The sequence below is a fragment of the Macrobrachium rosenbergii genome, chromosome 15 (assembly GCF_040412425.1).
Source record: "Macrobrachium rosenbergii isolate ZJJX-2024 chromosome 15, ASM4041242v1, whole genome shotgun sequence".
Taxonomy (NCBI): Eukaryota; Metazoa; Arthropoda; class Malacostraca; order Decapoda; family Palaemonidae; genus Macrobrachium; species Macrobrachium rosenbergii.
The window spans coordinates 33,446,473-33,474,164 of record NC_089755.1 but is presented as its reverse complement, the minus strand read 5'-3'; the positions used below and the strand labels follow the sequence as shown (position 1 = coordinate 33,474,164).

General features: G+C 41.3%; 1 protein-coding gene across 1 annotated transcript in view; it reads left to right on the top strand.

The window, feature by feature from the left end:
* Positions 1-304: 304 nt before the first annotated feature.
* SCOT (Succinyl-CoA:3-ketoacid CoA transferase) overlaps positions 305-27,692 on the top strand; it is a 44,814-nt gene continuing 17,426 nt past the window's right edge. Inside the window, exons 1-7 of the mRNA XM_067117390.1 lie at positions 305-896; positions 2,328-2,436; positions 2,575-2,801; positions 3,978-4,081; positions 4,223-4,375; positions 12,003-12,171; positions 20,985-21,150. Of these exons, the coding sequence (XP_066973491.1) occupies positions 819-896; positions 2,328-2,436; positions 2,575-2,801; positions 3,978-4,081; positions 4,223-4,375; positions 12,003-12,171; positions 20,985-21,150 (1,006 nt within the window). The 5' untranslated portion in view covers positions 305-818. The remainder of the gene's footprint in view (positions 897-2,327; positions 2,437-2,574; positions 2,802-3,977; positions 4,082-4,222; positions 4,376-12,002; positions 12,172-20,984; positions 21,151-27,692) is intronic.

Sequence of the window (27,692 nt, the reverse complement as noted above, 5' to 3'; positions counted from 1 at the left end):
ATCCAAACATCATAAAGACATAGGACATTATAGGTCTATGTCATTTTTTATGGTCCTGTTATTTCGAAAGGAGATAATGCCCTTAAGAAAATTCTCAGCAAATTATGTCCAATATGACTCGTATAGCCTATCATACTGTAACTTTAAGTTAAACATAGGCATATTCTGGTTTTGTAGAGTGCAGTCACCGCTTGTCATCCCTTCGAGTGCGTAAACGAATGCAATGAAGTCGATTTTATGACTATTAAAATGTAGTAAAATTTTCTAAAATCAATATGAAATAACGGTCTGCATAGCTCTGAGAAAATCTTTGAGTTAAATTTAGAATGGTGAACACGCTTGACAATATCAGCGGTAATTATCATTGTCCAGTGATTTAAGTGAACCCATTCGAGCGCAGACATTCCGTCACCGTAATCAGGTGAACCTCATTTACGAAAAACAACATTGCAGCATCGTGGAACACTCCTGACTTCATTCATATTTTCCTTAATTTTTTTACCATTTTCAGGGAGATTTGTATTATGATTTATGATTTTATATCAGTAGATAATATAACGTTTCTTCTTGATAATCAGCAGAACGTATTTTAGCTCGGTAAAACAACCATTGCAAAATAAATGATGGTGAAAAGAATCGCAGATTAACCGACTTTTCGAATCCACTGCCAACCAATCATCCGTGGGAGGGGCTTAGCTGCAACGCACGTTGGACTTTGCTATAGCTGGCTGCATCTGCCTTGGCCTTGGACCGCCCTGACCCGTCGTCATCAAAACAGGCCCGCTAGGTAGTTATTGTATCTTTGTGAGAGGAAAACGATGTCTCTGTTAGCAAGAGGGGTGTGGGTTTCGTCTGCTTCCGTCAAAAATGTTGCCTTTAAAAGTCAAGTCAGTCGGGTGAGTCCGTGTTAATCATCGTTTTCGTAACAGAAATGGTGATTTTAGCATTTTTAAGGCTTTGCATTAAATTGAAGGCCGTATTTGTTGTCGGCGCCAAGCCCCGAATCGTCATAACAATGGATTTATTTTTCATTTTAAAAATTAATGGATGTAGGATTTGTCTTTTGGAATATACGTAATTAAGCCTGATTAATAAAACAAGTACTTTGTAGAAACAGATTAGGTCTTATTTCCTCTGCCGGCGAATGAGCAAATCTCTCAGGCCTAGACCTATGTTTGTTTAGGCTAGTAGGCCTATAGCTCATAGCCATGTAGGCTTATAGGTATGGGCATGAGATTATGCCCACGATATTCGCAGGCCTGCTGAAGTTGGTATGACATAGCCTGAGTTGTCCTGACAAAAGTAGGCGTAGGCTAGGCAATACCAAAGCTACCTCGATGTCGAAGAGTAGGCTAATTACTTTTAGAGGAGCCGAAGCCAAGACTACAGAAGATAGGCCCTGTGGGAGGGGGTGTTGCTGCCTCACTGGCATGATGCACTGTGGGATTACTTGAGGTTCTTTAGTCCCTTCGCTCCCTAGCCCCTTTCATTCCTTTACCATACCTTCCATTCCATGTTCTCTCTCTCTTCAACTTACTTTCACCCTCCCCTAACAATTGTTTCAACATTATTTTCAGTGCTGAATGACCTCGTAGGTCCCAGCAATTGGCCTTTGGCTTTAATTTTACATTCCAATCCAATACCGCTGATAGGTTCCCTTTAGTTGAGCGTTCATGGAATTTTATCTTTAAGAGAGAGTTGTAAAAGCTAATTGTCTGCATGTTGTGAAAATTTTTGATATTGTATTATTCGTACAACTATCGCCTAAAAAAGGAGGTTGTGTGTTATTTCCCTTCAAGATTTCAGTGACATCATGTGAATTTCTTCCTTTGAGATTCTGATGTTTTCATCTAAAGAAAATTATGAGTAATTTTCAAACCATAAATAATTTAATGAAATAATGAATGAAACCAAAATAAGCATTGGGCTGTATAATGGAAAGTGAATATACAGAGTGGCAAAAGAAAATAATCTCCTGAGCAGTAAGCCAGAGTTGAGAGTGTTATACTACAGAAAATCAAAAGATTAAGGTTTGCATGCAATATGAATTTTTTTATTTGCTGTCTCGTAATTGACTGAAACACCTCACATCATTATAGTATCTGAGCAGAGTATGAATATGTAAAATCCCCTTTGCATATTCCTTGCTTAAGCAAAGAGAAGTTTAGAATATAGAGGAGCAACCTTGCAAAAGTCAGGTACTGTACTGGTATCTGGTTGAAAAAATCCCAACTCTGTATGCATCTGTGTTTACTATATAAGATGGTAAATAGGGCACAGCTTGCTTCGTATATATGCAGTAATTTGAGGTCGGTTTGTGTTTTCAGGATTTTGTGGCCTTGTTGTCCACAAGTGTTCGAAGGGATGCACATTTTTGTGGGTCTGCTCTTGAGGCAGTAGAAGACATAAAGCCTGGTTCCAAATTACTGGTCGGAGGTAAGATAGGCACCAGTTTCTTGGTCGATATTTGGCAAAGTGATGACCAGTTTTCTTAGATTGGTTTGTATCATCCAGTAGGTTGTTGTAGAGAGTTCAATTCTGTTTTATGGTTTAATGCATATTTCACTGTTTCAGGTTTTGGTCTTTGTGGAATTCCAGAGAATCTAATTGGCGCATTAGTGGAAACCAAAGTTGATGGCCTTACTGTTGTAAGTAACAATGCTGGCATTGACAATTTTGGATTAGGCCTGCTCTTAGCACAGAGACAGATCAAGCGTATGATATCTTCTTATGTTGGAGAAAATGCAGAGTTTGAACGACAGTATTTAAGCGGAGAATTGGAGGTTGAATTGACACCCCAGGTGAGTTGGTAGTTGTTATTTGTAAAAGAACTGTGCAGTTTTACTGTAAATCATTGTGGTGTTCTGTGGTTAATTGGGGTTTAATAAACTTTAAATCATTCAACTGTTGTAGGTAATGATGTAATTTTTTGTCAGTTTCACAAACCTTCCACATCTTTGTCACAAGTGTAATATGGTTAGTTAATGTCTCTTAGAGCAGTGGAATGTATTCTAGTAGCTTCAAGTTTGAAGTTTGTCACTGTAGAATTCTAGTTTTCAGGCATCTGTATTTATTTATGGCAGTTGCAGTACTCATATCATCTTAACATGGATTCATAAAGTATTGAAAGAGAGGTATTTTAAAATTTGATTTATGGATGTTCAGGGGTATTTTTAGTTTTGTATTGGTGCAGTTATTTGAGGCTTCTGTGACCTATGACAGTTTTGTTTGTGGGCTTATGTGTTATATTCACACATTAAGTGAGCTTGTGTGTTATATTCATTGCATTGCACAACTGTGTACATATGTGCTATATGTAGCTGTTATCCCAATTGTTATGTAAAATTTGCGGGAGTGTATAGGGTGGGATAATATATAATATGTGCTAGTTTTGTTGAAGTTCAATAGCATTTAGGTATTAGTGATCAAATGGTGTACTTGATAATATCTTTTCCACCTGTGTATCATCATCATTCATGCTTAAGTATTTTTGTCACCTTTGCAGTGTAGGTATTGCTTCCAGTATGTAGATGGTACCAAAGATTCTTTGTTGCATCTCTTCACGTCCATCTGCATTTCTGTTTGCCTTTTTATCTATTCCTTGTGATTTCTTCTCGTGTAGCTGACTGACTTCTTCAACTGTACCTTGGTCCAGTTTTCACCTTATCAGTGAAAGAATCCTTTAATTGAACCTTGAGAGTTCAGAAATGGGCTTAGTTGGTGTCGTAAATAACTTGCTTGAATTTTCATCTGGTCAGAATCTCATCTCATGCCTTTCCAGGATTTTACACATTTGACCTCCTTACATGACCCCCTTACATCTCTTCTCTCTGTAAACTTCTCTTTCCAAACATTTTTTTTCTTCGCCATGTTTTGAGACTAATCCTTCCAGATCTACCAATCTGAGTCACTCTTCTCTGTCTTCTAGAGCTGGAAGGGTTATTTGTTTTCTGTACACTATCAGTTACAAATTTCAGGGCACACTTGCTGAACGTTGTCGTGCTGGTGGTGCTGGTATTCCAGCTTTCTTCACCCCCACTGGTTATGGTACACTTGTACATGAAGGAGGATCGCCAATTAAGTAAGTTATGAATGATGCAAAAATTAATTTAGTATATGATGTTAAATTACTCATACTGGATGGGCTAGCCATGGAGCATTCTAATGTTATGATTTATTAAAAATTTAAAAGTTTGGTCAAGCTTTGAACTTTCATTTTCAGATATACAGAAAATGGAAAAATTGATATCCAAAGTGCCCCTAGGGAACATAGGGTGTTTAACGGTAGGAATTACATAATGGAAGAAGCCATCACTGGGGATTTTGCCCTTATTAAGGCATGGAAAGCAGACAAAGCTGGCAATCTTATTTTCAGGTGAGCTTGGCACATCCTTCAGCACTCCTGTAGTGTTTCCAGCTGTTAGATTTTCAGTAAAATACACCCTATTGAGATCCAATAGTCATGAATTAAAGAGCTTGGGGAAGATAGGGTCTTTTTCTTCCCATAGTTTATTCAGGTAAGAACTTACTTCAAAATGCCCCATTTTGTATTTAATCACTGAACAACAATAGCTGACCCTGGAGTAAATACAAATGCCCATTTGTTCATGAGACTTACCTGTCAGATATATATATAGCTGTATTTCATAGTCCATAGAATTTCAAAACTTACGATGACGCAGTGAGATCAGGTATAGTACTCATTCCCGCTCGCTGAGCGGTATCAGGAATCCACCTTACTTTCTATTCAGATTTTTCTCTGTCGCTTGTACTGTCAACACTTGTTTTCAGTACCTCCGCCTTGGATTTCGGATAAAACTTGGTTGTCACTTGAGTATTTGTTTGATTTTTTGTTTTGACTTGGGACTTGTGGCTAGGCATATGCTATTGTGATTGTTTGGATTTGGCTTTGTTTTTTCCTGGGATTAAGATGTCTGAATCTAGTTCTTCTAGTTATCGAGTTTGCCGTGCAAGATGTATAAGAGGCTACCAAAATTTCGCAGATCCTCACACTGTATGCTCCGGGTTGTAGAGGGCATGTTTGTTTGTTGAATGACCGATGCAAGGAGGTGAATCTTGTCTGATGCTAGTTGGAGGACTTATGATTCTGGTGTGTGAGAAAGCTAGAGCGAGATAGGATCAGGAGGTCTCTCCAGAAGGGTAGGAGTCAGGGTAGTGTGTTTTCACCTGTTAACCCTCCTGTAGACGTAGCCTTCCTAACCCTTTGGTGTTGCCCCAACCCTGGGGTTGTGTCTGCGATGGTGATGTTCTGGCGATTATTATGTCTTCCATTTCCATCTTTGAAGTTAATATGCTCGCTCAAAGTGCTGTGAAGTGCAGTGACAGTGTCCGTCCCCCTAGTGTTGTGGGAGGGGGCGCCAGATCGCCGTATAACGCCCTAGGCCCAGACCCTGTCGGACTCCAGGACCAGGGAGGCAAGTCGAAAGTCGCAAGAGAGGCCACGCGACCTCCCACCGATCTGGCGTCCCTTCGCATGTCCTGATGACGCTTCCCAGGTTGCTGCTGATCGCGTGTTTCGGGCACGAATCCTGGCGATTGCTTCTTCCCGATTCCTCCTCCCCGCGTTGGGAATGGAAATCTCGGATTCTCGCTGAAGAGAAGTTTAAAGAAGGGGGACGCCTTCACGCCTTTCTCGTGACGCCGCTTCTCCTGGAGGACGGACGCCATCCCACCGCAGAAGAGGGACCAGGACGTCATCGACGATGACGCTGAGCGCTCCGCCGCTCCAGAAAGAAGGCTGTTGCTTCCTGTGAGAAGAAGAAGCTTCCCTCGCCCCTCTTCTTCTCATAGGATCAGTCCTTCCTGAGGAGGAATTCTCTCCTACCGTGTTGCCCTAGGGGCATGCAGAAGCAATTGGCTTCATTAATGGCCCAGAAGGAGACTGATGCGCAGGTCGCCGTCGGAAGGATCTCCCGCCGCTTCGATCAAGAGGTCCAAACCCTTTCCTCTTCCTCCACGCCGTCGCCGTCTCATGCTTCGCCGCCCGCTAAGTCCTGCTTGCTCAGCGCTTTACTGGTCTCGGCAGGGATCGCAATTTCCCGCTTCTGATGCGTCATGCTGCCAGGCTTGACGCCTCATTACCACGACCCTCTTGTTGCCGCCATGACGCTTCATGCTGCTTGCCGACGCTTTCTCATGCTGCTAACGTGACGCTCTCATGCTGCTCGGCAAGACGCCCCCTTGCTGCTCGACATGACGCCCCTTGCTGCTCGCCATGACGCTCCCTGGCTGCTCCGACAGGACGCCTCCTGCAGTTCGTCAAGACGCCCCTTGCTGCTCGGCACGACGCTTGCCGCGGCATGACGCCTCGCTCGCTCGCTCACCAGGACTCTCGTCGGATCGTTCCGTCAAGAAGCTCGTCGGGATTCTCAGACGCTCGTCGACTCTCATTTTGACTCTTCTGCCTGAGACTTCGCGACCCTCTCGACTTCTTCCAAGCAGAAGTCCTTTTGCATGTTGGTCTGCGGCGACTTCGTCCTCCGTTCTTTCTCCTGCTCCCTTCGGTTGCTCCTGTGGAAGAAGGAGAGCTTTCTTGGCGCTTTCGGATCCTGCAATTGAGGATCAGTCCTCTTTCTTCTTCAGCTTCTGCAGACTACCAAGTCTTAACTAGGGCTGGGTTGGAAAGACTTGTTTGGGGACAAGTTTCAACCTCTGCTCCCTCGCCCTCCCCGCAGCTAACCCCGCTCAACCGCAGCCTTCTGGGTTTTGTGAAGATGGCGACGTCTCTCTACGAAGAGGGCTTCCAACAAGGTTCAGGAGTGGAGGGACTCCAGGAAGGCCCAGTGCAGACTTCTTTCGCCCTACCTCCATCAAGATTGGAGTGGAAAAGCAGGAATTTGGTAATGAGACAGGAGAGGAGGTTGCTGAGAGTTCCTTCCTCTTCTCAAGGGATTTGCCAGCCTTGTGACGCTCCCAGAAGGTCTCTCCTTTTCATCAGCGAAGGTGTCCTGGTCTTTATCTGAGACCGATCACCATCTGAAAGGCCTAGTTCAGGTCTTTAGGGAAGTTTTTAACTTTGACTGGTGCCTGGGAGTCCTGGACTTGCAGGCTCGTAGCCCTGACTCCATTAGCCTGGAGATTTTGTTTAGCGTCCATCCTGTATGGACAAAGGCGGTTAGGGATGGCTCAAGAACTGGCTGCTCATTTCTGTACGGGCTTTAAAGAAGAGAGCCATTTACTGCAACTTCACGGCAATCGGCCCTCCTACTCAGAAGGCAGAATTACATTAGCTCTGCCTAGCCATCTTTTTCTCAACCCTTAGTCAAGGATATGGCCTCCACCTTGCAAGAGAAGGCTACTCCAGGACCTCCTGGCCCAGTCTTCTAGACGTCCTGCAGCCCTTCGACTTCTTCCCTTGGGCAGGCTTCAAGATTCAGAAGCCCTTTTCGTGGAGACCCTCCTCTAGATCGTCCTTTCGAGGAAGAGGTCCCTCAGAAGTAGAGCCCTTCTAAGACCGGGCAAGAAATGACTCCGTGGACCTTCAGACACCGGTAGGAGCCAGGCTCCTTTCTTTTAAGAGCCTGGAGAGAGAGGACGGACAACTGGTCCCTCAGAGTCATCGAAAAGGGGATACAAGATCCTATTCCTGCGTATTGCCTCTAGTTAAATCACGGTAATCATAGAATCTGTCGCCATCCTATCATCAGGAGAAACAGCAGATTCTTTCTTTTCGACCTGCTCTCGAGCAAAATGCTCGAGATGGAGCTGTGGAGCAGGTCTCAGATTTACAATCCCCGGCTTTTACAACAGGCTGTTTCTGGTACCAGTGAGTCAGGGGATGGAGACCAGTTCTGGACGTCAACAGGATTGAACATTTCGTTCTGAAGGAAAAGTTCATGTCAGAGACGTCCCAGTCGGTCATAGGCGGAGCCTAAGACCAGAGCGACTGGATGGTTTTCTCTCCGATCTCCCAGGACGCCTATTTTCACGTCCCTATCATCCTCTATGAGGAAATACCTGAGATTTGTCCTGCGGACAGGTATTCCAGTTCAGGGCCCTTTGCTTCGGGCTCAGCGCTCCTATGGTCTTCACGATCTTAATGAGAATGTTGCGAATGGCTTCGCCTTGGAGGAATAGAATCTCTCTTTATTTGAATGATTGGCTCATTCGAGCCTCGTCAATAGTGAGTATCTGGAAGGATCTTCTTTGACTTTGACCTTGGCGAAGTCCCTGGGACTTCTGGTGAATTTGAAAAGTCCCACCTGACCCCACGACTCAGTCCGCCGTTTATCTGAGGTTCAGATGGATTCCAGTGGCTGACATTTCACGTCTCAAGAAAGACAACTTCAGTGTTTAGAAAAATTTTCAGCTTTCTGAGAAAGAAACATGCTCAGTGAGGAATGGATGGAGTCTGCTGGACCATTTTCATCACTGGAGAAGATTTAGTTTGTTTCCTGGAGGCTATCTCAGACAACCAGTTCTTCGCCAGAACTGGCGACAAAGAATCTAGGGCTTCTCTGAGTATCTCGCCAAAGAAGTAAAAGTCACCTTCGGTGGTGGCTGATCATCGAGTTGGCAGAGAGCCTTTCTCTCCAGAAACTTTAGAACCCGACCTAGTGTTGTTTCCGGCGCGTCCATCTCGGGGTGAGGAGCAACACTGGGGAGGGAAGAAGTGTCGGGCACCTGGAGAGGGAACAGGTGTCCTGGCACATAAACCTCAAAGAATTGGGGGCGATTCAGTTGGCCCTTCTTTTCTTCGAAGTCTGAGTGGAACGAGTTGTCCAGATCAACGGACAACACCACGGCCCTTTCATACCTCAAGAAACAGGGAGGAACTCACTCTCGGTCCCTGTTCGCCTTTAGCAAAGGACATCCTTCTGTGGGCTCAGGCCGAAATATTACGATCCTCACGAGGTTTGTTGCAGGCGTGAGAGGCGTCCGTGCGGATCTTCTAAGTCGGCAGCGACAACTGCTCCCCGACCGAATGGATCCTACACCAAGAGGTGTGTCAAGGACTGTGGAAGCTTTAGGGGACGTCCCTTGGTAGATCTCTTCGCAACCTCCAAGACGAAGAGACTTCCTCTTTACTGCTCCCCTGTTCTCGACCCAGGAGCTCTCTCAGTGGGCGCTCTTCTTTGGGATTGGTCGGGGATGGGCGTGTATGCCTTTCCCCGTACAAGATCGCCGGAGAAGTCATCAGAAAGTTTGCGTCGTCGGAAGGGACGAGGATGACGTTGATCGCCCCATTTTGGCCTTGAGGAATGGTTCACAGAGGTCATGTCCTTCCTAGTAGACTTTCCGAGACCTCTGCCCATGAGAGTCGATCTACTCAGACAACCCCACTTCGAGAGGTACCACAAAAACCTCCCCGCTCTGTGTCTGACTGCATTCAGACTATCGAGAAGCTGGCCAGAGCGAGAGGTTTTTCTAGACCAGTGGTAAAGCTATTGCCAGAGCGAGAAGACTCTTCCAGCAATTTGTACCAATCGAAGTGGACCGTCTTTAGGAGATGGTGTAGAAAGAAGGGCATTTCCTCCACCATGACCTCTGTGAGCCAGATAGCAGACTTCCTCTTATTTCTGAGGTGATGTGAAACTTGCAGTCTCGACTATCAAGGGGTATAGAAGTATGCTATCATCTGTTTTTAGGCATAGAGACTTGGATCTGTCTAACAACAGAGACCTTCACGATCTATTCAGATCCTTCGAAACCTCGAAGGTGCCTCGGCTAAGGACTCCTTCTTGGAATTTGGATGTTGTGCTACGGTTCCTAATGTCCAGTTCGTTTGAACCTCTTCGTTCTGCGTCATTGAGGAAACATTACTAGGAAGACTATCTTTCTAACCGCTCTAGCAACTGCAAGAGGGTTAGTGAACTGCAAGCCTTTAGTAGACATATAGGGCAAGGGCATAACGCAGTTTGTTCTTTAAGCCCTTCCTTTTGCGAAAAATGAAAGCCCGTCTAACCCTTGGCCCAAGAGTTTTCGAAATCAAAGGGTATGGCTGAAATCCTAATTCAAGAGCCACAGAGAGAGTCCTTTGCCCTGTTAGGGCTCTCAAAGTCTACTTAGACAAGGCGAAGGAAAGTTGAGGTCCCTCAGATAGTTTATGGTGTTCCGTAAAGAGACTGGACTTACCTATGTCAAAGAATGCTCTGGCTTTCTTTCTGAGGATCACGATTAAAGCCCATTCATGGTGTCAAGACACTGATTTTAAACTTGAAAGTCAATGCTCACGGTGTGAGCGGTTGCGACTTCAGTGGCTTTTCAGAAGAATATGTCACTCCAGTAACATTCTGGGTGCCACATTTTGGCGGAACAACTCTGTGTTGCCTCACACTACCTGAGAGATGTGAAGACGACACATGAGAACTGCTTCTCGCTAGGACCATACGTTTCGCAGATACTTTCCTGGGGCAGGGGATGACACTCATCCTATCCTATAGAAAATGGTTGGATAGTGTTTTTTATGGTTGTTGGGTCGACTGCCTGTGGCGGACTTCCCAATCGTTAGCTTTAGTTGCGTTATCTAACTTAGTTAGGCTTGGTCAGGTGGTTGGTTTTACTTCGTTTGCCCTCATTGTATGGTCAATATGGTCTTGTCACATTGTGGTCACGCCCCCGTTGACAGATCATCTAGAACTCACCAGCTATACAGGTCACACCCTTGCTGGAGACTCTAGTTAAGCAGAAGCGGACTTGGGTGACAGTAATCACGAAGTCAGCTATGCTAACAGGTAAGGAACCAAGTATCTTTCACCTACATGTAGTGTGTTTTTCCAAAACCTATTCTGTCTGTACCCACCTCCAATGGTGGTATTCAGCTTATATATATATCTGACAGGTAAGTCTCATGAACAAAATGATATTTTAATGATAAAATAAAGTTTGTTCATACTTACCTGGCAGATATATATATTCATAGTGCCCCCCCCACCTCCCCTCAGGAGACAGTGGCACTAGAAAATCTGAATAGAAAATGGGAATGGTTCCTGATACCGCCTCCCAGCGGCGGGAATGGGTACTAACCACCTGATCTCCCACTGCGTGTGTCGTAAGTTTTGAAATTCTGTCGAACTAACAGAGAATACAGCTATATATATATCTGCCAGGTAAGTATGAACAAACTTTATTTTATCATTAAAATATCATTTTTGTATTTAATCAGTGGACAGCAGGAGTTGACTTTGGAGTAAGAAATGGGTAAAATACAGAAATTCTCCTAGCTTTATGCTAAGACAGATCCTTTGGAATTAAATTGAAGGAGAAATGCTGTTGTCCTTTGACATTCATTCATGTTATACTTTTAGTAAAAGTTTTATTTTTCATGTTGTAAGGAAACAAGAATGTTTACTTTTGATATGAAACATATCCATAGTTTAATGTAAGCTTCTGTCAGTTGTTCATAGTATAAATAGTTTGCAGCAGCTGTTTTTATTTTTTATGGCATCAGCAGAAAGACACTGTTGATCTGAGCAATACTACACAATCAACATGTAGTGTGCCTTGTTTTCACGAAGTTAGTGGCATTGAATTATAATAGTTACCTTCAGCTTCAATAAAGCTTCAAAACTTACTTCAACAACGTATGAGCCTCTGTGACTAGTTGGTTTTTTGTCATCTTCGCAGTAGTGAAGAAACTAAGGATTTATTAAATTTGAAAAATTATGATATGGTATTTATAAGAATTTAAATTTATTCTCCTAATCCCATCTTCCATAATCTGATAAACATTAGGTAGTTTAACAATGAATGATTTAGTTAATAGCAGATATGGAGGTAAGGCTATGTTTAAGAGCATGCCCATTTTGTAAAGCCAAGTGCCTAGTTAAACAATTTCTAGTATGTGCCATTGCACATGCTAAAATCCATGGCTGTGTCCACACATCCCTGAACTTTGTACTTAAACCATCTGCAGTTTAAGATATTTTTTAAGGTTCATGGTTTGACATAGATGTGAATTACAGCAAATTATTTGATTAGTTGTATTTGTCTTTGTTTATGCTACTGTTTTCACTACTCAAACTGAATTCTTACTCTCAAAGGAAAACTGCTCGGAATTTTAATTTGCCCATGAGCAAAGCTGCCAAAACAACAATTGCCGAAGTTGAGGAAATTGTGGAGATTGGGGAAATCCCAGAAGACAGTGTTCATGTTCCAGCTTTGTACGTTGATCGTATCATCCTTGGGGAAAAATATGAAAAGAGAATAGAGGTAAGACTATTGTCATATCTCCTTGTAGTGTATTCAGATGGATTGGATTACTGGATTATTTCTAGCTTACACAGAAAAGTAACGTTAATACTTGAATTTATTTTTAGTAAAGTTTCGTGGCAAGATGTTTCCCACTCAAATGCATCTTTTATTCTAGTTTCACTTTAATATTAAAAAATTACTTATATTTTGAAAGCCTCTTACCATTTAAAATTTATTCTGCAATTTGATGATGACTGAAACTTGCTATCTAATGTATGCTATCAGTCCCACAAATTAAACTTGGGGATATATATTGTAATTATCATCAGATGGAGTTGATTAACACTGGAACACAAACTTTTTTTTGTAACACATACACAAACATGGCGTGTGGCTAACCCCATTTTTGGATCAATAAAAAACAAATACACAAAATATATTAACTCTGAAAATTTTCACAGAAAGTAGACCCCTTCCCCTTCCTTTGACCATGAAACATACTTTAGTGACTTATATCTTCTTACTGTAAAAATTAATGAAAGAAAAATACTGAAATTTTGATTATGTTTTCAAAATTTCAGAAAAAAAAATCTCCATCTCAGATAATATGAACTTTGAAGAAGAGGCCTTCCTTTCAGGGTGTAATGGGTCCTCTGGCACCAAAGCTCACTGAGATGTAGAGAGACAAAAAAGGGGTATATTTTTAGCACAAAAAATTACAATTTCACTTTGTTCTCTAATAACTCGTTACTCCTCTGGATGCTTATTAACCCTCTCGCGTTTTTGGGGGTTCCTATAGCGCTATCCGGTACGCGACTTATGCCGTGGAGGGAAAAGTGGGGCTCTTGAAGAAAAGTTTCTTTGTAAAAATTGATACGTCCAAACTATAACTGAAATAGGTTTCTGGTTTGTTTTAGGACGAGAGCAAATGATTGAATTTTTTCGTAAAGCAATCAGAAAATCGTTGTAAGGCTTAGAAATAAAAAGAACGTGGTGAACGTGAAATTTTTAAGGAAAATCGTAGATATTTTTTTGAAATCATGAAAAATATAATATAGTAATTAGGTTTGGGGAGTTTATTTTATACGTAAATTGTGTGGAAATGTTTTAACTTTTACGTGGAAGCAATCATTTTGCTATAAATGTGTTTGCTAATTAACCCTTAACTTCCAACTGGGCGGTATTTGATGCCGACAAAAAGTTGTCTGTCGGGTGCCAAGTGGACATAAAATATGTCCGACTGCAAAAAGTTTTGTAAATATTCACGGAAAAATACTTATAGGCCTTGTTTGCGAAAAATTTTGTCGCGCCTCGAGGATGCTGGGAGTTCACGGATCACGATGTTGTTTTGTTTGCAAAGCGTGACCCAGCTGCGCATCATAAATTTCTTTTCTTATCCCAAAAGAAAGCATCAGCTAACTCTGCTGAAAATCTCAGAAATTCTTTAGTCACTTTGTAAATATTAATTTTTGCACCGTTTTCTATTACCTTAACATAAAGTGTTATATATGAAAATGTGCGTAATTTTCATTATGTAGAATACAACAAAAAATAACTCATGGTTGTTGCTTTTATCAATTTTGACATATTTTCATATAAATCACGATAAGTGCTAAAATTTCAACCCGGTCAACAGCTCGACCGAAATGGTAAAAAATGCAATTGTATGCTAAAACTCTTACATAATAGTAACATTCAATCATTTTACCTTCATTTGCAACAAGCGAGAAGTCTCTACCACAATATTTTGATTTATGGTGAATTTTGAAAAAACTTTTTCCTTACGTCCTTGTATAACTGCTGAAAATCTCAAATTCTTTAGTCACTTTGGAGTAATTTTTGTACTGTTTTATTAGCCATTTCATAAAGTTTTATATATGAAAATGTGAGCAATTTCATGTAGAATACAACAAAAAATAACTCATGGTTGTAGCTTTTATCAATTTTGACATATTTTCGTATAAATCATGATGTGCCAAAATTTCAACCTTCAGTCAACTTTGACTCGACCGAAATGGTCGAAAATGCAATTGTAAGAAAAAACTCTTACATTCTAGTAATATTCAGTCATTTACCTTCATTTTGCAACAAACGAGAAGTCTCTAGCACAATATTTCGATTTATGGTGAACTTTTGAAAAAAACTTTTTCCTTATGTCCGCGTGCGCTAACTCTGCTGAAAATCTCAGAAATTATTTAGTCACTTTGTCGTAATTTTTGCACCGTTTTATATTAGCCGTTACATTGTTTTATGATAAATAAATTTTTTACTTAATAATAAGTACTAACTCAGATATTAATAAGATTAATAAGATTGAATGTTAATAATAATAATAAAATAAAATGATAATAATAACAATATAACTGTAATTACAAAAGTCGTATGTTGTACGTATTCTAAACAAACAAATATTTTTCCCTCAGCTTCTGTAAGAAGCTGAAGGCAAAAGCTGTCAGACATGTCACTTTAACACGACAAGAAGGGGTTGTGTTGCAGATTAGTGGTCAAAAATTTCTTGTAATTCTCTCTCTCTCTCTCTCTCTCTCTCTCTCTCTCTCTCTCTCTCTCTCTCTCTCTCTCTCTCTCTCTCTCTCTCTCTCTCTCTCTCATGGTTAGCACAACCTACATATTATTGTCTCTCTGTGTGTCTTTAACTGTACAGTAGATCATTTTAAATTGGTCTAATTTTACTTGTACTGTTTACAAACTGTAAATGCGCCGTTCTAAAACATAGACATGGAGCATTTCAGAACAAAGGGAAAGAGACAGAATAAAGTAGTTTTTAAAAACGAGGTTGAGAAGGCTTCTAAAAATAGATTGGTGGAATGGGGGGGGAGAGAAATAGTGTACTAATCTTCACACTCTCCTATATTCTTACGTTAACCGTTTATTTCCTTTTTTAAGGGTAATGTATTAAGCTGACTTTTAAATGAAATTACAGTAACTTTAATTTCACTTGAAAGTTAGTTTAATACTGGCTTTTTTTCTTCTGATATCTAATGTAAAAATAACTCTCTCGCTCTCTCTCTCTCTCCCTCCGTAATAATTCATAAATAATTCAACTTGTATTTCAAGTAAGGACAAAATCTCTCTCTCTCTCTCTCTCTCTCTTAGTCTCTGTAGTAAGTGATAAATAATTTCACTCCCTTAAGTAGGGACAACCCTTATCTCTCTCTCTCTCTCTCTCTCTCTCTCTCTCTCTCTCTCTCTCTCTCTCTCTCTCTCTCTCTCTCTCTCTCTCTCTCTCTCTCGTTCACAGTTAGCGCTGACGCATTTTTACAACTCATTATTTTTCTGTACGTTTCAACCTGCACAGTAGAAATTACAGTAACTTCAATTTCATTTTTAAGTTAGATTAATAAGATTAATATTGAATTTCCATCTTTTGATATCTAACGTAAGAATAACCTCTCTCTCTCTCTCTCTCTCTCTCTCTCTCTCTCTCTCTCTCTCTCTCTCTCTCTCTCTCTCTCTCTCTCTCTCTCTCTCTCTCTACGTAATAATTCATAAGTAATTTAACTTGATATTTCAAGTAAGGACAATATTTCTCTCGTATTATTCTCTCAGTCTCCGTAATAGTTGATAAATAATTTCACTCCCTTAAGTAAGGACAACCTCTCTTTCTCTCTCTCTCTCTCTGTCTCTCTCTCTCTCTCTCTCTCTCTCTCTCTCTCTCTCTCTCTCTCTCTCTCTCTCTCTCTCTCTCATAGTTAGCACTCACACATTTACAATCTCTCTCTCTCTCTCTCTCTCTCTCTCTCTCTCTCTCTCTCTCTCTCTCTCTCATAGTTAGCACTCACACATTTTTACAACTTAATTATCTCTCTGTGCATCTTTACCTGTACAGTAGATAGTTTAAATTGATATAATTTTACCTGTACCGTCTACGAAGTGTAAATGCGCTAGTTTGGCAAATACGTTCTAAAACATAGAGACATGATAACTAAGAGTTGTATTAGTCAAGATAAAAAACATTGTTTGTTCATGAAAAAGCATTTCGGAACAAAGAGAAAGAGACGCAGAGGAAAGAAGTTATTAAAAAGAGGTTGAGAAGACTTCTAAAAATAGATTGGTCACAAGGGGAGAGAGATGAAACTCTCTTCCAACTCTCTATTTTTATGTCAACCATTTGTTTCTATTTTTAAGGATAATGTATTAAGCTAACTTTCAAATGAAAGTGTGGTAACTTTAATTTATTTAAAAGTTAACTTAATAATTTGGGAGCGTGATTAAAGTTATATTTAGTGTTTAAACTTTAGAAATAAGCATTTATTAGCATTTTTAGAGACCATGCCAAACTTAACGCGAAAATTCAACTTGCGAGGGGTTCTAGAACCTAATCTCGCATAAGTTTGGGGTGTGACTGTGTACACAAATATACAGTATATACATATTGTCATGAAGTGTACCAAGTACCTGGTTATGACACAGCAGTCACAAAATCCAAAAATTTACCTCACTCCGGCCAGATACCTGATCCCTCATAACAATAAAATTACAATTAAACACTAAAGGTAACAGTGATCCCTTAAAACATACTTATCGCTTGAAAAATCAAACTAAGTTTATAAAGATATGTGTGAGGTATTAAAATATACGAGATAAAAAGGGCGTCACTCCATCAAACAACTGTAATTGTTTCCGTGGTCTTCATTCACTTCAGTAAAACTAAAGGGAACAAAACATGTTTATCACTTTGCCTTATGCACACACAAATAACCCTATTCACTGGTTGTCAACAAATGAAACACTGTGTTTAAGAATTTTAAATACAAAATTTATTTTTAACTTCAAAGTTTATAATTATTTCACAATCTGTAAAAGTTACCATTGCTTGAAAACAATACAAGATATAATTAATTCTTAAACAAAATTTGCAAATCTTTAATTTATCAAGGAATTACATTAACCAAGCAAAATTTAAACTTAGGAAGTACTCAAGATTTTATTTGAAAAGGAAATCTTAATAAATGAAAATCAAACAAGTATGCAGTGTCAGAAGTATCAAAAATATGTAAAATGCTAAGTAAATAAATGTTAAATCACCAACACAAAAGTTTGGGTAAAACTATGAAATTGTAAACACAAGAAAATGTACTAAAGATTTATCACAATAATTTCACTAAGGCAAAGTCTCCCTGATGTTTTTTATTTTACCATGGTAATAACAAGCAAAATCCACTTTACCTTATACAAAATTTTATCACTTGTAAAGTCCCTTGCTGCAGCACAAAAACACCTTATGTATGGTGCCTATAAGACTACACAGTTTCACCAAAATCAGATCTTAAAAGTGACCACAAGTCTGTTATAATATAAATTTTACTCTCCTTTGAATAAGAGAGGATAAGAGGGAGTGAGTCTGACCAACCCAAATGAACTCTACCAGGCTAATGCACAGTTTTCCAAATTCTACTATGAGAAGTAACCTATGTTGCCATTAAGGCATTTTTTCGGAAATACCCCGGAAATCTTCCCTGAAGAGGAAAAGAATAAAAAAATAACAAGGGAAATTTCCCTGGGTCAGAGAGGGCTCTTTAGCCTGTCATTCCATATCTGTATAATTGACAGGGAATTTCCTTGACTGCACACTTGTTCAAACAAGCTTTTGGACCAACCTGTTATCTAAACCTGTCATCCCATATCTCTTTTTAATGACAGTTTCAGTAGATAAGGAAACAAACCTTCGCTTACCCTCGCCCTGGTCAACAAATATTATCAAGACCTGTCACTTCATCTCCCTTTTTGCTGACAACTCTTTCAAAAAGAAGGGGGTTAGTGTGGCTAAAACCTGACAAGAGCCCACCAGCTGTGCAAACATTAACTGATGAAGAGTTAGAGGAATTTATTTCTGGTGATAGAAATTCATTTCTCGCTATAATGTGGTTCGGATTCCACAATAAGCTGTAGGTCCCATTGCTAAGTAACCAGTTGGTTCTTAGCCTTTTAAATAAGTCTAATCCTTCGGGCCAGCCCTAGGAGAGCTGTTAATCAGCTCCAGTGGTCTGGTAAAACTAGAGTATACTTACTTCAATAAACAGTATTACTACACAACACATGACAAATATAGGAAGAGAATATATATCAACAATTACAGAAAACATATACATTACAAAGCTATATGTTTACATTATACATATATATATATATATATATATATATATATATATATATATATATATATATATATATATATATATATATATATATATATATATATATATATATATATATATACTGTATATATGTATGTATGTGTGTATATATATATATATATAATATATACAGTCTAGCAGGTTGTTGGAGTGGTTGGCACCTAGGTATTTTGTGAATATGCAAACCTCCCTCTGAAGATGACATTATTACTGGAAGAATGAGTAGGCACTGTCAGGCACGACATCTGACAACCTCCTCTCTCCTGAGGAGTAAAGTTCCCAGTAGCTGCTGGTCAGTTATAGTGGATTTTTTACCAAATTTTTTCGTCCGCATGGACTCATGAGTTTGCTGTTATTTAGCCCCTATTTAGTGCTTTTTTCTTATGAGCCACAATAAGCTCTTGTCAAGTGAGAAAATAAGTCAGATAATCGCTCTGCGTAAGGTGGAAACTGCAACTAAGGATAGTGCTAATGTTGTGGCTGTTAGTGAGCGAACTGTGCAGCGGTGGGTAAAAAAGTTCAAAGATGGCGATTCAGAGGAACTACCTACACATGCGTCTCGCACCCATCATCGATCTGTCCTAGGACACAGAAACTGATAAAGAGAGAGGTTGATGATAATTCCAGGATCACTTCCTGTATCCTCAAGGAAGAAAATCCTGATTTACTTGGGGAAGTGAGTGAAAGAACCATTCGTACTTGTGTTAGCAAGACCCTCGGATTTCGTGAACGTGCTGCCAGACGTTGCCCCTTACTAACCCTTAGACAAAGGAAGAAAAGGGTCGCTTTTGTAAGAGACAGGTTGAGTGGGAGGAGGACAGATGGAAGAGTGTTTTGTGGACTGATGAAGCCACATTTAGTGTGACATACTTAACTTAACAGGTGGGGAAAGGTTAAGAGTAGGGATGGCAGTAACCCACATGACCCCAAATTTGTGGAGCACACGGTAAAACACCCCCAGTATTTGCTGGTATGGGGATGTTGTTTCATTCTATGGTACAGGAAAACTTATACTGCCTAAGAATCAGTCGGTGAACAAGGAAAAGTATTTTGAACTCTTGTTGATCATCTGGAAGAATGTTTTGAGGTCACCCAAAGTGACTTACAACAAGACAGTGCCCCTGCCCATACTGCAAAACTAATCAAGGATTACCTATATTTTTGTGGCATCAGTTATTTTAAAGACTGGCCAGGTAATTCCCCAGACTTAAACCCCATAGAGAACTTGTGGGGGATCATGAAAGCCCAGTTATGCAACCGTGATGTGTCCTCCATCCCCAAGCTTGAGGTTGCAATACAGGACATCTGGGACAATCTTGACCCAGAATTGCTGAAAAACATTGCCCATTCCATCCCACGGCGTCTCAAGGCTGTCATAAAAGCCAAAGGAGGCTCAACAAAGCATTAGATGGTGGTGAGTACAGTGTTTTATATACTTTTTAAAATTTTTATTTACCTTTCAGGTTTTTTTCCTCACCAACCACCCAATCAACCAAGACTGTATACAGGCAGTCCCCGGTTTACGATGGGGGTTCCATTCTTACGCTGTGTTGTAAACTGAAAATCGTCATTAAACCCAAAAATCATCAAAAATCCAAAGAAAACCTTACTCTTAATGCTTTTGGTGCATTGAAAACTATGTAAACTTCATTTTTATTGAGTTTTTCATAAAAAAAAACTCCAAATTTTGATTATTCTGCCGTTTTGGAGCCATATCTCTTCCGTCGGATCAGCGTCGTAACCTTGGGAAGTAATTTTTGATGAACATATTTGAAAAAGCGTCGTAATCTCGGAATTTCATAAGCCAGACCCGTCGTAACCGGGGACTGCTTGTGTATATATATACTGTACAGTATATATATATATATATGATTTAATATTTAATATATATATATATATATATATATATATATATAATATATATATATATATAATTTAATATTTCATTATTACTTACCACGAGTGCAACACAGTTGGTACAGGTAGGGTAGAAGTGGGACTGGCACATGGGTGTCTGACACTTTACTTCATGCACGTCACGTGTCTTCGGTCGAAGAGGGCACCCTGCACAGCACACATGAGGTGCCCACATTGTCTGAAATGCCCAGCACTGGCTATTGTCTGGTGGCCACCGATGGGAGGTCACAGACGGTGAAAATCAATACTCGGTCGTGGGAGAGTTGCCGACGACAACAACATTCCTGCCTATAGCCTTACTAATTCTCGTGTAAGGTGTAGCGTGAAGCGACAGCGTTTTGGAATTTTGATGCATCCTGTTCTTTGCAGACTTGCTGTGTGCACTATCTTGGCATTGATAACAGCAGCATTCACCAGCCAGTAGAAGATATGAAGGGGCCATCTCTTCATCTTTCTGTTACATTACACCCTAGACATACCCCAAAACACATACATCGGGTGTCTGTCACCCCATGGTACATAGTGTAATAACACAAACGTGGGGTGAGCCGGACCTAAAACAAGAATATAAAAAAAACACAGAGCACCAAACATGCACATGCACCACCACTTACAGCAACCCTCAGACTATACAGATATACACACATAGAGGAACTAGTTGCTATCGGCACCTATAGCAGTTACCATGTTTTGTATTTTTGCTGGGGTGGCCATAACCCCACACTTGTGTTTAAGGGTTAACCAGGTTGTCTGTTTCAGCGTTTAACATTGCGCAAGGAAAAGAAGAAGAGTGCTGCAGCATCTAATCCTGCTGTTGCAATGAGAGAGAGAATTGTAAGAAGGGCAGCTCTTGAATTTAAAGATGGAATGTATGCAAATCTTGGGATAGGAATGCCGATGCTAGCCAGTAACTATATTCCAGAGGGTGAGTTACTTTACAGTCATTTTTTTTTTTTAATATTGGGATCTTAAAAGTTAGTTCCTTAATTTTCATTTGTGTAAGCACTGCTTGTGTGTGAAATCCTAACCATTAGTCATTGTCATTGCACTGCTGCCTCCTCTGAATTCTTATATGTATTTTGTCATTCCTGAACTAGATTTCATCTTTCATAAATATTTTTGTGAAAATACTTGGTATGAATTACTATAAATTACTCCCTTGATTATTATAGTAAACTCCTTGAGTCACTGTAACAGACCTTTCTTTACATTAAAATTTTTATAGACATTAGTACCATCACATTTTAAAGGGACCTTCAACAGTGTGCTTTGCATGGCACACCATAAATAGTACTAAAAGTGCTTAGCAGCGTCATTTCAGCTTCATATGTGGTGCTTTATGCCTTGTACTCTGCATCCATTCCTGCTTAGTTTCATGAAACTACTTTGCTCAGATTTCCACTTCTCATAAGAATAAATCCTCCTAGACAGTTCTTTGAGAGTAGAAATGTGACATCAGTCTGGGATCAGAGTACTGCTTTTGTACAATACAATAAAGGCTGCCATGGGTTCTTTGAGGTGTCCATTCTCTTTGGGCTTCCTTACATAGTTGTTCGCTGTAAGGTCTGGCTGAAACTATGTATATATAAGTTTAAGTGTTTTTGTATATATTGGATGGTTAAGGTCATTATTTTGCAAGTTTGTAGGAACTTTTAGAGGAAAAAATTTTCAGGTGTTGCAAAGGAAAGCCATATTTTTATATAAGCTACTTACCAAGTAATTACATAGCTATTAGTCTCTATTAACCGAGAGTTAGAATTTTGAAATTCACGGTAGCACTACTTTTGTTTTTGCTAGGCGAGTGACCCCGCCCACTTAGCAGCTTAGCAAACAAGCTCAATATGTTTTTGATGGCTGTGGTTACAGTGATTGGCAGCACTGGTTTTTTGGGATTTTTTTTCTCATTTGATCTTGGAATCATTGGTGAAGTATTCTCTTTATTGTAGCCTTTTTCGGCACAGTTAGATAGTGTCAGGTTTTCACAGGAGACCAGTATTACCGATTTTGACGTTTTTGAAAATTTTTTGACATGACTTGTCAACAATGTCTGATTCAGGCTCTCAAAGTTTTAGGTATTGCAGTAAAGGCTGCAACATGCATCTGACTAAAGCCTGCCATGACCTTCATACACTTTGTACATCTTGCATGGGTCAAATATGCTCTCCTGATTTGACTTGTGAGGACTGATTTGACTTGTGAGGAGTGTGTTTCATGGGATCCTAAAATGTGGAAGACTTTGAGTAGTCATTTGACCAAATTAGACAGGGACGAAAAGAGGAAAGCAGCAACTAGAGCTAGTAGCAAGAAGACTTTAGCTAGTCAGGTATCTGCAAAATCTGTTTCTGATAATTCTGATTCTTTGTCTATCGTTCCACCCGATCCCCTTTCTCAGTCTGTATCAATCACTCCTCACCCTGGCTCCCTTACTCCCGATCCCAACCCCATTACCAGCCTTCAATCTAGAATTAACCTTAAGTTTAGATTATTAGTTAATACGATGGAGAAAATTAGTGCTTCTGTTAAAGTCCTGGTGGACAAGGTGAACGTGAAAGGTGATGGTGAAGTGTTAGTGGAGGAGGTGGCTGTCTGACCCGCCGATTCTCCTAGGCCAAGGTCCCTGGCAAACTCCCCTAAACCTGAGAGGAGCCAAACTGGCAGCTCAAAGGAGGTCGGTGGGATCTGCCCACAGGCAGTTTCCCCCTCAGTCGTACCTGTTGCCGAGTCCCAGTTATGACAGAGCACCACTGGAAAGGCATGTCTGTGGAAGTGGATCATCTTTCATTTAGTGTTTCAAGCAGTGACTCCAGTCCTAGGGGCCAGTGGCGTTTTCAAGGTGAATCTCGCCCTTTGAAGAGGCACGCCCCGGGTGTTTCTCAGCCTCCTGCAGTTCCTGTTAGGGCTAAAGAAACTGGGACAGTCCGGAACGTTTCTCCCAGGATCATCCAGCGTTAGTAGGACAATTTCAGCCTGCTAAGCGCTCTTTTGCATCGAGGATTTCGTCGTCTTCTAAGCGCCCATCCTTAGTTTTGGAGGATTTGCCTAGGCATATAGTGATGTCGGAGTGCTCACCAGCACCCATGCGTCCAGCTCTTGTTCCTGGAGCTCTTGAACAATCAGCTTTACCTGAATCTTTGGCTTCTAAGAAGCAGTCTTTGGCGCCAATGCGCCCAGTGGCGCTAGAACTTCCTTTACCAGTTAAACATGCTGCTCCTTGCCTTTACCAGTTGAACGTGCTGCTTCTTGTTGTGTGGCTCTTTCCGAGCGCCCTTCATCTTCTGTGCAACTATCGTCTCCTTAGCCAAGCGCTCTATGGCTCCTGAGCGGCCGTTTGTGCCCGTCAGCTCCCGAGCACCCATGTCTTTTCTGTGCTGCCTGCTCCTGCTCTGGCAGTTGCAGTTTTGCTCCCAGTTACCTCTTTTTCTTTGTCTTATGCAGCACAACAGGCTCCCTCTGTTTTGGATCCTTCTTTTCAGTCGATCCAACGCAAATTGGATATCTTGGGCTTATCAGAAAGTGCCATCAGCCCCCCAGCCTATTGCGGAACTTGTCGCCAATTTCTTCTGAGGAGGAAGAAGTGGATCCTGTTAACCCTCCTTCGGCATATGCCTCTTTTACTCAGATTTCTGCTGGTGACTTTTCCAGACTACTTCTCTCCTGCAGCTCTGGCTTCTCTGGCTTCGACGTACTTAATGGACAATCAGACAACTTCTTCGAGGCTACCTAAAATGGTACTGTCCTCCTCAGCTAAGAAGGTTCTCCATGAAGTGGAAAGCTGGCTCATGAGCAATAGGAGCAGGGAAGAGCCTCTTTTAGTTGTCCTCCATCTAGATTGTCACAGAGAAGATACCTTTCTTATGCGATCGGAGAGGCCTCATTCATGGGAGCTTCTGCCTCCTCCCAGGGAGACTTCTCTGGGTTAATTGACTCCTCCAGGCAGTCGGCGTTCAATTCAGGTAAGGTTTTGTTCTCGTCCACGGAATTGGACCACCTTATTAAACACTTGCTTAAGGTCTTGGAAGTTCTCAGCTTTATAGATTGGGCAGTAGATAAAGTTATTAGAGACGGTTCATTTGAATTATCTTCGCTATTTGCAGTGGGAATTCTCAAGAAAAGAGAGCTTTGGTGTTCCTTCACCACAAAGGGAGTTACACCTTCAGAGAAGTCTGTGCTCCTCTTATGTCCTCTAGACAAGAAGCACCTATTCCCTCGGACAACTGTGCTGCAGATTGCTTCTGATCTGCAGAAAAAGTCCACTCAGGACCTTCTTGCACAATCAGAGAGGCGACTTAGAGAGTCTCCGGCCTTCAACTCTAGGACAGTTTCTCCAGTTCAATCTCAGCCCTTTCGGGGTAGAGGCAGACAAAGAGGCTTCTCCAGACCTCGTGGAAACACCCGTTTCACCCCTCAGGCAATCAAGAAGTCCTCTAGTAAACCACCTGCACATAAGTGAGGATCTAGTCCTCCACACACCTGTGGGGGCAAGACTCTTCCACTTTTGGGAGTATTGGGAAGCGAGAGGAGCGGAGAGTTGGATTGTACAAGTCCTGAGAGAGGGTTAATCGATCCAGTTTCTGAAGAAACCTCCCTTAACCAACAACCCATCTTATTGATGGCCTACTCGGCAGGCTCCGAGAGGTTTTCAGCCCTCTCCCAAGAAGTGCCAGCACTCCTCGAAAAAGAAGCAGTCGAACTAGTCGAATACACCTCCTCTCCGGGGTTCTACAATTAGCTGTTTGTAGTCCCCAAAGCCTCGTGGGGCTGGAGGCCGGTTCTGGATGGGAGTGCCCCGAACTTGTACATGCGGAAAGCAAAGTTCAAAATGGAGATGTCCCAGTCCGTCCTTGCACCCATTTGTGTAGAAGATTAGATGATTTCGATAGACTTGAGAGAGACCTACTTCCATGTCCCAATTCATCAGGGCTCGAGGAGGTTTTTAAGGTTCGTGTTGCAACACAAGGTGTACCAGTTCAGAGCCCTAAGCTTTGGCCTATCGACGGCCCTGCAGGTATTCACGCGTGTACTAGCCCCAATAGCGAAATGGTTACACTTGATGAGGGTCAGCATTTTGCTGTCTCTCAACGATTGGCTCATTCGCTCCCAGTCGAAGGAAAAATGTGCAGAGGACCTTCACAAGACCCTTCATCTTGCCCAGGATTGAGCTTCTTGATAAACTTCCCAAAGTCTCAACTGACTCCTTCTCAGGAGATAGCTTATTTGGGTATGAGGATAAACTCATAGATTTTTTGGGATTTTCCCTCCCCCTAAAGGATAGACTCATGCCTGCAGAAGGTAGTCAGATTTCTCACCCTTCAGTTTTGTTCTGCGAACAGCTAGGATGAGCCTGTTGGGGACTGTCTCGTCCATGGAACAGTTCGTGTCCCTGGGAAGCTGCACATGAGACACTTTACAGGTCTTTCTGAAAGTTACGTGAGACAGAAAAAAATACCCGGATTCTTTCGTTTTTCTAATAACGAAGGAAATAAAAGAGGACCTTGTTTGTTGGAATTCAAAAGACAAGCTCTCTCAAGGAAAGTCGCTCCTCCCTCTGAACCCCGACCTAGTGTTTTATTCAGACGCATCAGACCTAGGTTGGGGAGCCCTCCTGGGAGACTAGGAAGTTTCAGGCCTTTGGACTTAAGAACAGAGGAAATGGCACATCAGTGTGAAAGAATTGACGGCAATGCACTGAGGATTGCAAGCATTTGCTTCGGAGGTGTCCAGGAAGACAGTGACCGTCCCCTCGGACAACACCACGGCACTGTTCTATATCAAAAAACAAGTGGGGACTCAGTCGTTTACCCTTTGCCAAGCAGCAGGAGCCCTGCTCATTTGGGCAGATCAGAAGCAAACCCAAATGTTAAGCAGGTTTACTCAGGGGAAATTCAACATGTTAGTGTATGAACTCAGCCGTTGAAAGCAAGTTTTCCCCACGGAATGGACTCTGGACCCCCTTGTATGATTAGAGTTGTGGAAACTCTGTGGAAGGCCAGTTCTGGATCTGTTTGCGACTTCAAAGAATCATTGTTTCCCTCTGTATTGTTCACCAGCACCAGATCTGTAAGCATGGGTGATGGACGCAATGCTTTTAGATTGGTCGAACATGGTGAGAGAGGTAATGAACAAGTTCCGAAATCATCGGAATGTAAAGATGACCCTAGTAGCCCCATTCTGGCCAGCACAGGAATGGTACTGGACTTGCTGGAACTTCTCACAGATTTTCCGAGGCTGTTTCCTCAAAAACCCAAACTACTCAAACAACCATATTTCAGGCGGTTCCATCAAGGACTGTCCACTCTGGCTGTGACCGTGTTCAGACTGTCTACAGATTGTTATGATTGAAAGGATTTTCAAAGGCAGTAGCAGACGCTATTGCTCATTGTAGACGACATTCCTTGAGCAAAGTTTATCAAGCCAAGTGGGCAGTCTTCCGTGACTGGTGCAGGAGACACAACATCTTGTCTTCTAAGACATGTGTTGTGGAGATGGGTGATTTCTTGCTCTATTTAAAGTCTTCCAGGAATCTGTCTACCTCAGCCATTAAAGGCTACAGGCCAATGTTGAGCTCTGTATTTAGACCTAGGGGTTTAGATCTCTCCGCTAATAAAGATCTTTCTGATCTCATCAAGTCGTTCTACATGATCAAACAGAAAGAAGATAAGCTAGTACCCTGGAATCTAGACTTGGTTCTGAAGTGGCTGTTACAACCACGTTTTGAACCCCTGCGATCTGTCTCTTTGAGGGACCGAACTAGGAAGACTCTGTTCTTAGTAGTTTTAGCTACTGCCAAGCAGGCAAGTGAGCCAGGGTAATGGAATTTGCTTATTTACCCCAGGATTCTTAGCTAAAATTGAGACCCCTTCCAGTCCTTGGCCTTGCTCATTCATTATTAAAAGTTTAGTAGATATTCTAGGTCCGAAGGATGTAGAGAGAACTCTTTGCCCTGTAAGGGCATTGAAATATTGTTTATTTAGAACAGAAAAGATCTGTGGGCCTTCAAGCTACCTTTGGTGCTCAGCAAAGAAACCTTCTTGCTCTCTTTCAAAAAATGCCTTGGCATTTTTTATGAAGGATCTTATTCTAGAGGTGCACTCTCAAATTGATAAGGATGTGTTGCCCATAGTGAAAGTTAAAGTGCATGAAGTGAGGGCGGTTGCCACATCCTTGGCTTTTAGGCACAATTTGTGTATTATCTCTATTATACAAACAATGTTTTGGAAATGCAAATTGGTGTTTGCAGCTCATTATTTGCGTGAAATTGAAATTGTGTATGAAAATTGCAGTTCCTTGGGTCCTATTTCAGTTGCTGGTATGGTGTTGGGAGGAGGAGTGTAGGAAGTCTTCCTTCATCCTTCCTATTTTCTTGTCTTTATTCATGGTGTTGAGTTGTAGGAGAACCTGTAGGTACTTTGTATTTGGAGTGCTCACCAGTCTTTTTTTGTCTATTTTGTGGACATATCATCGCGTCGA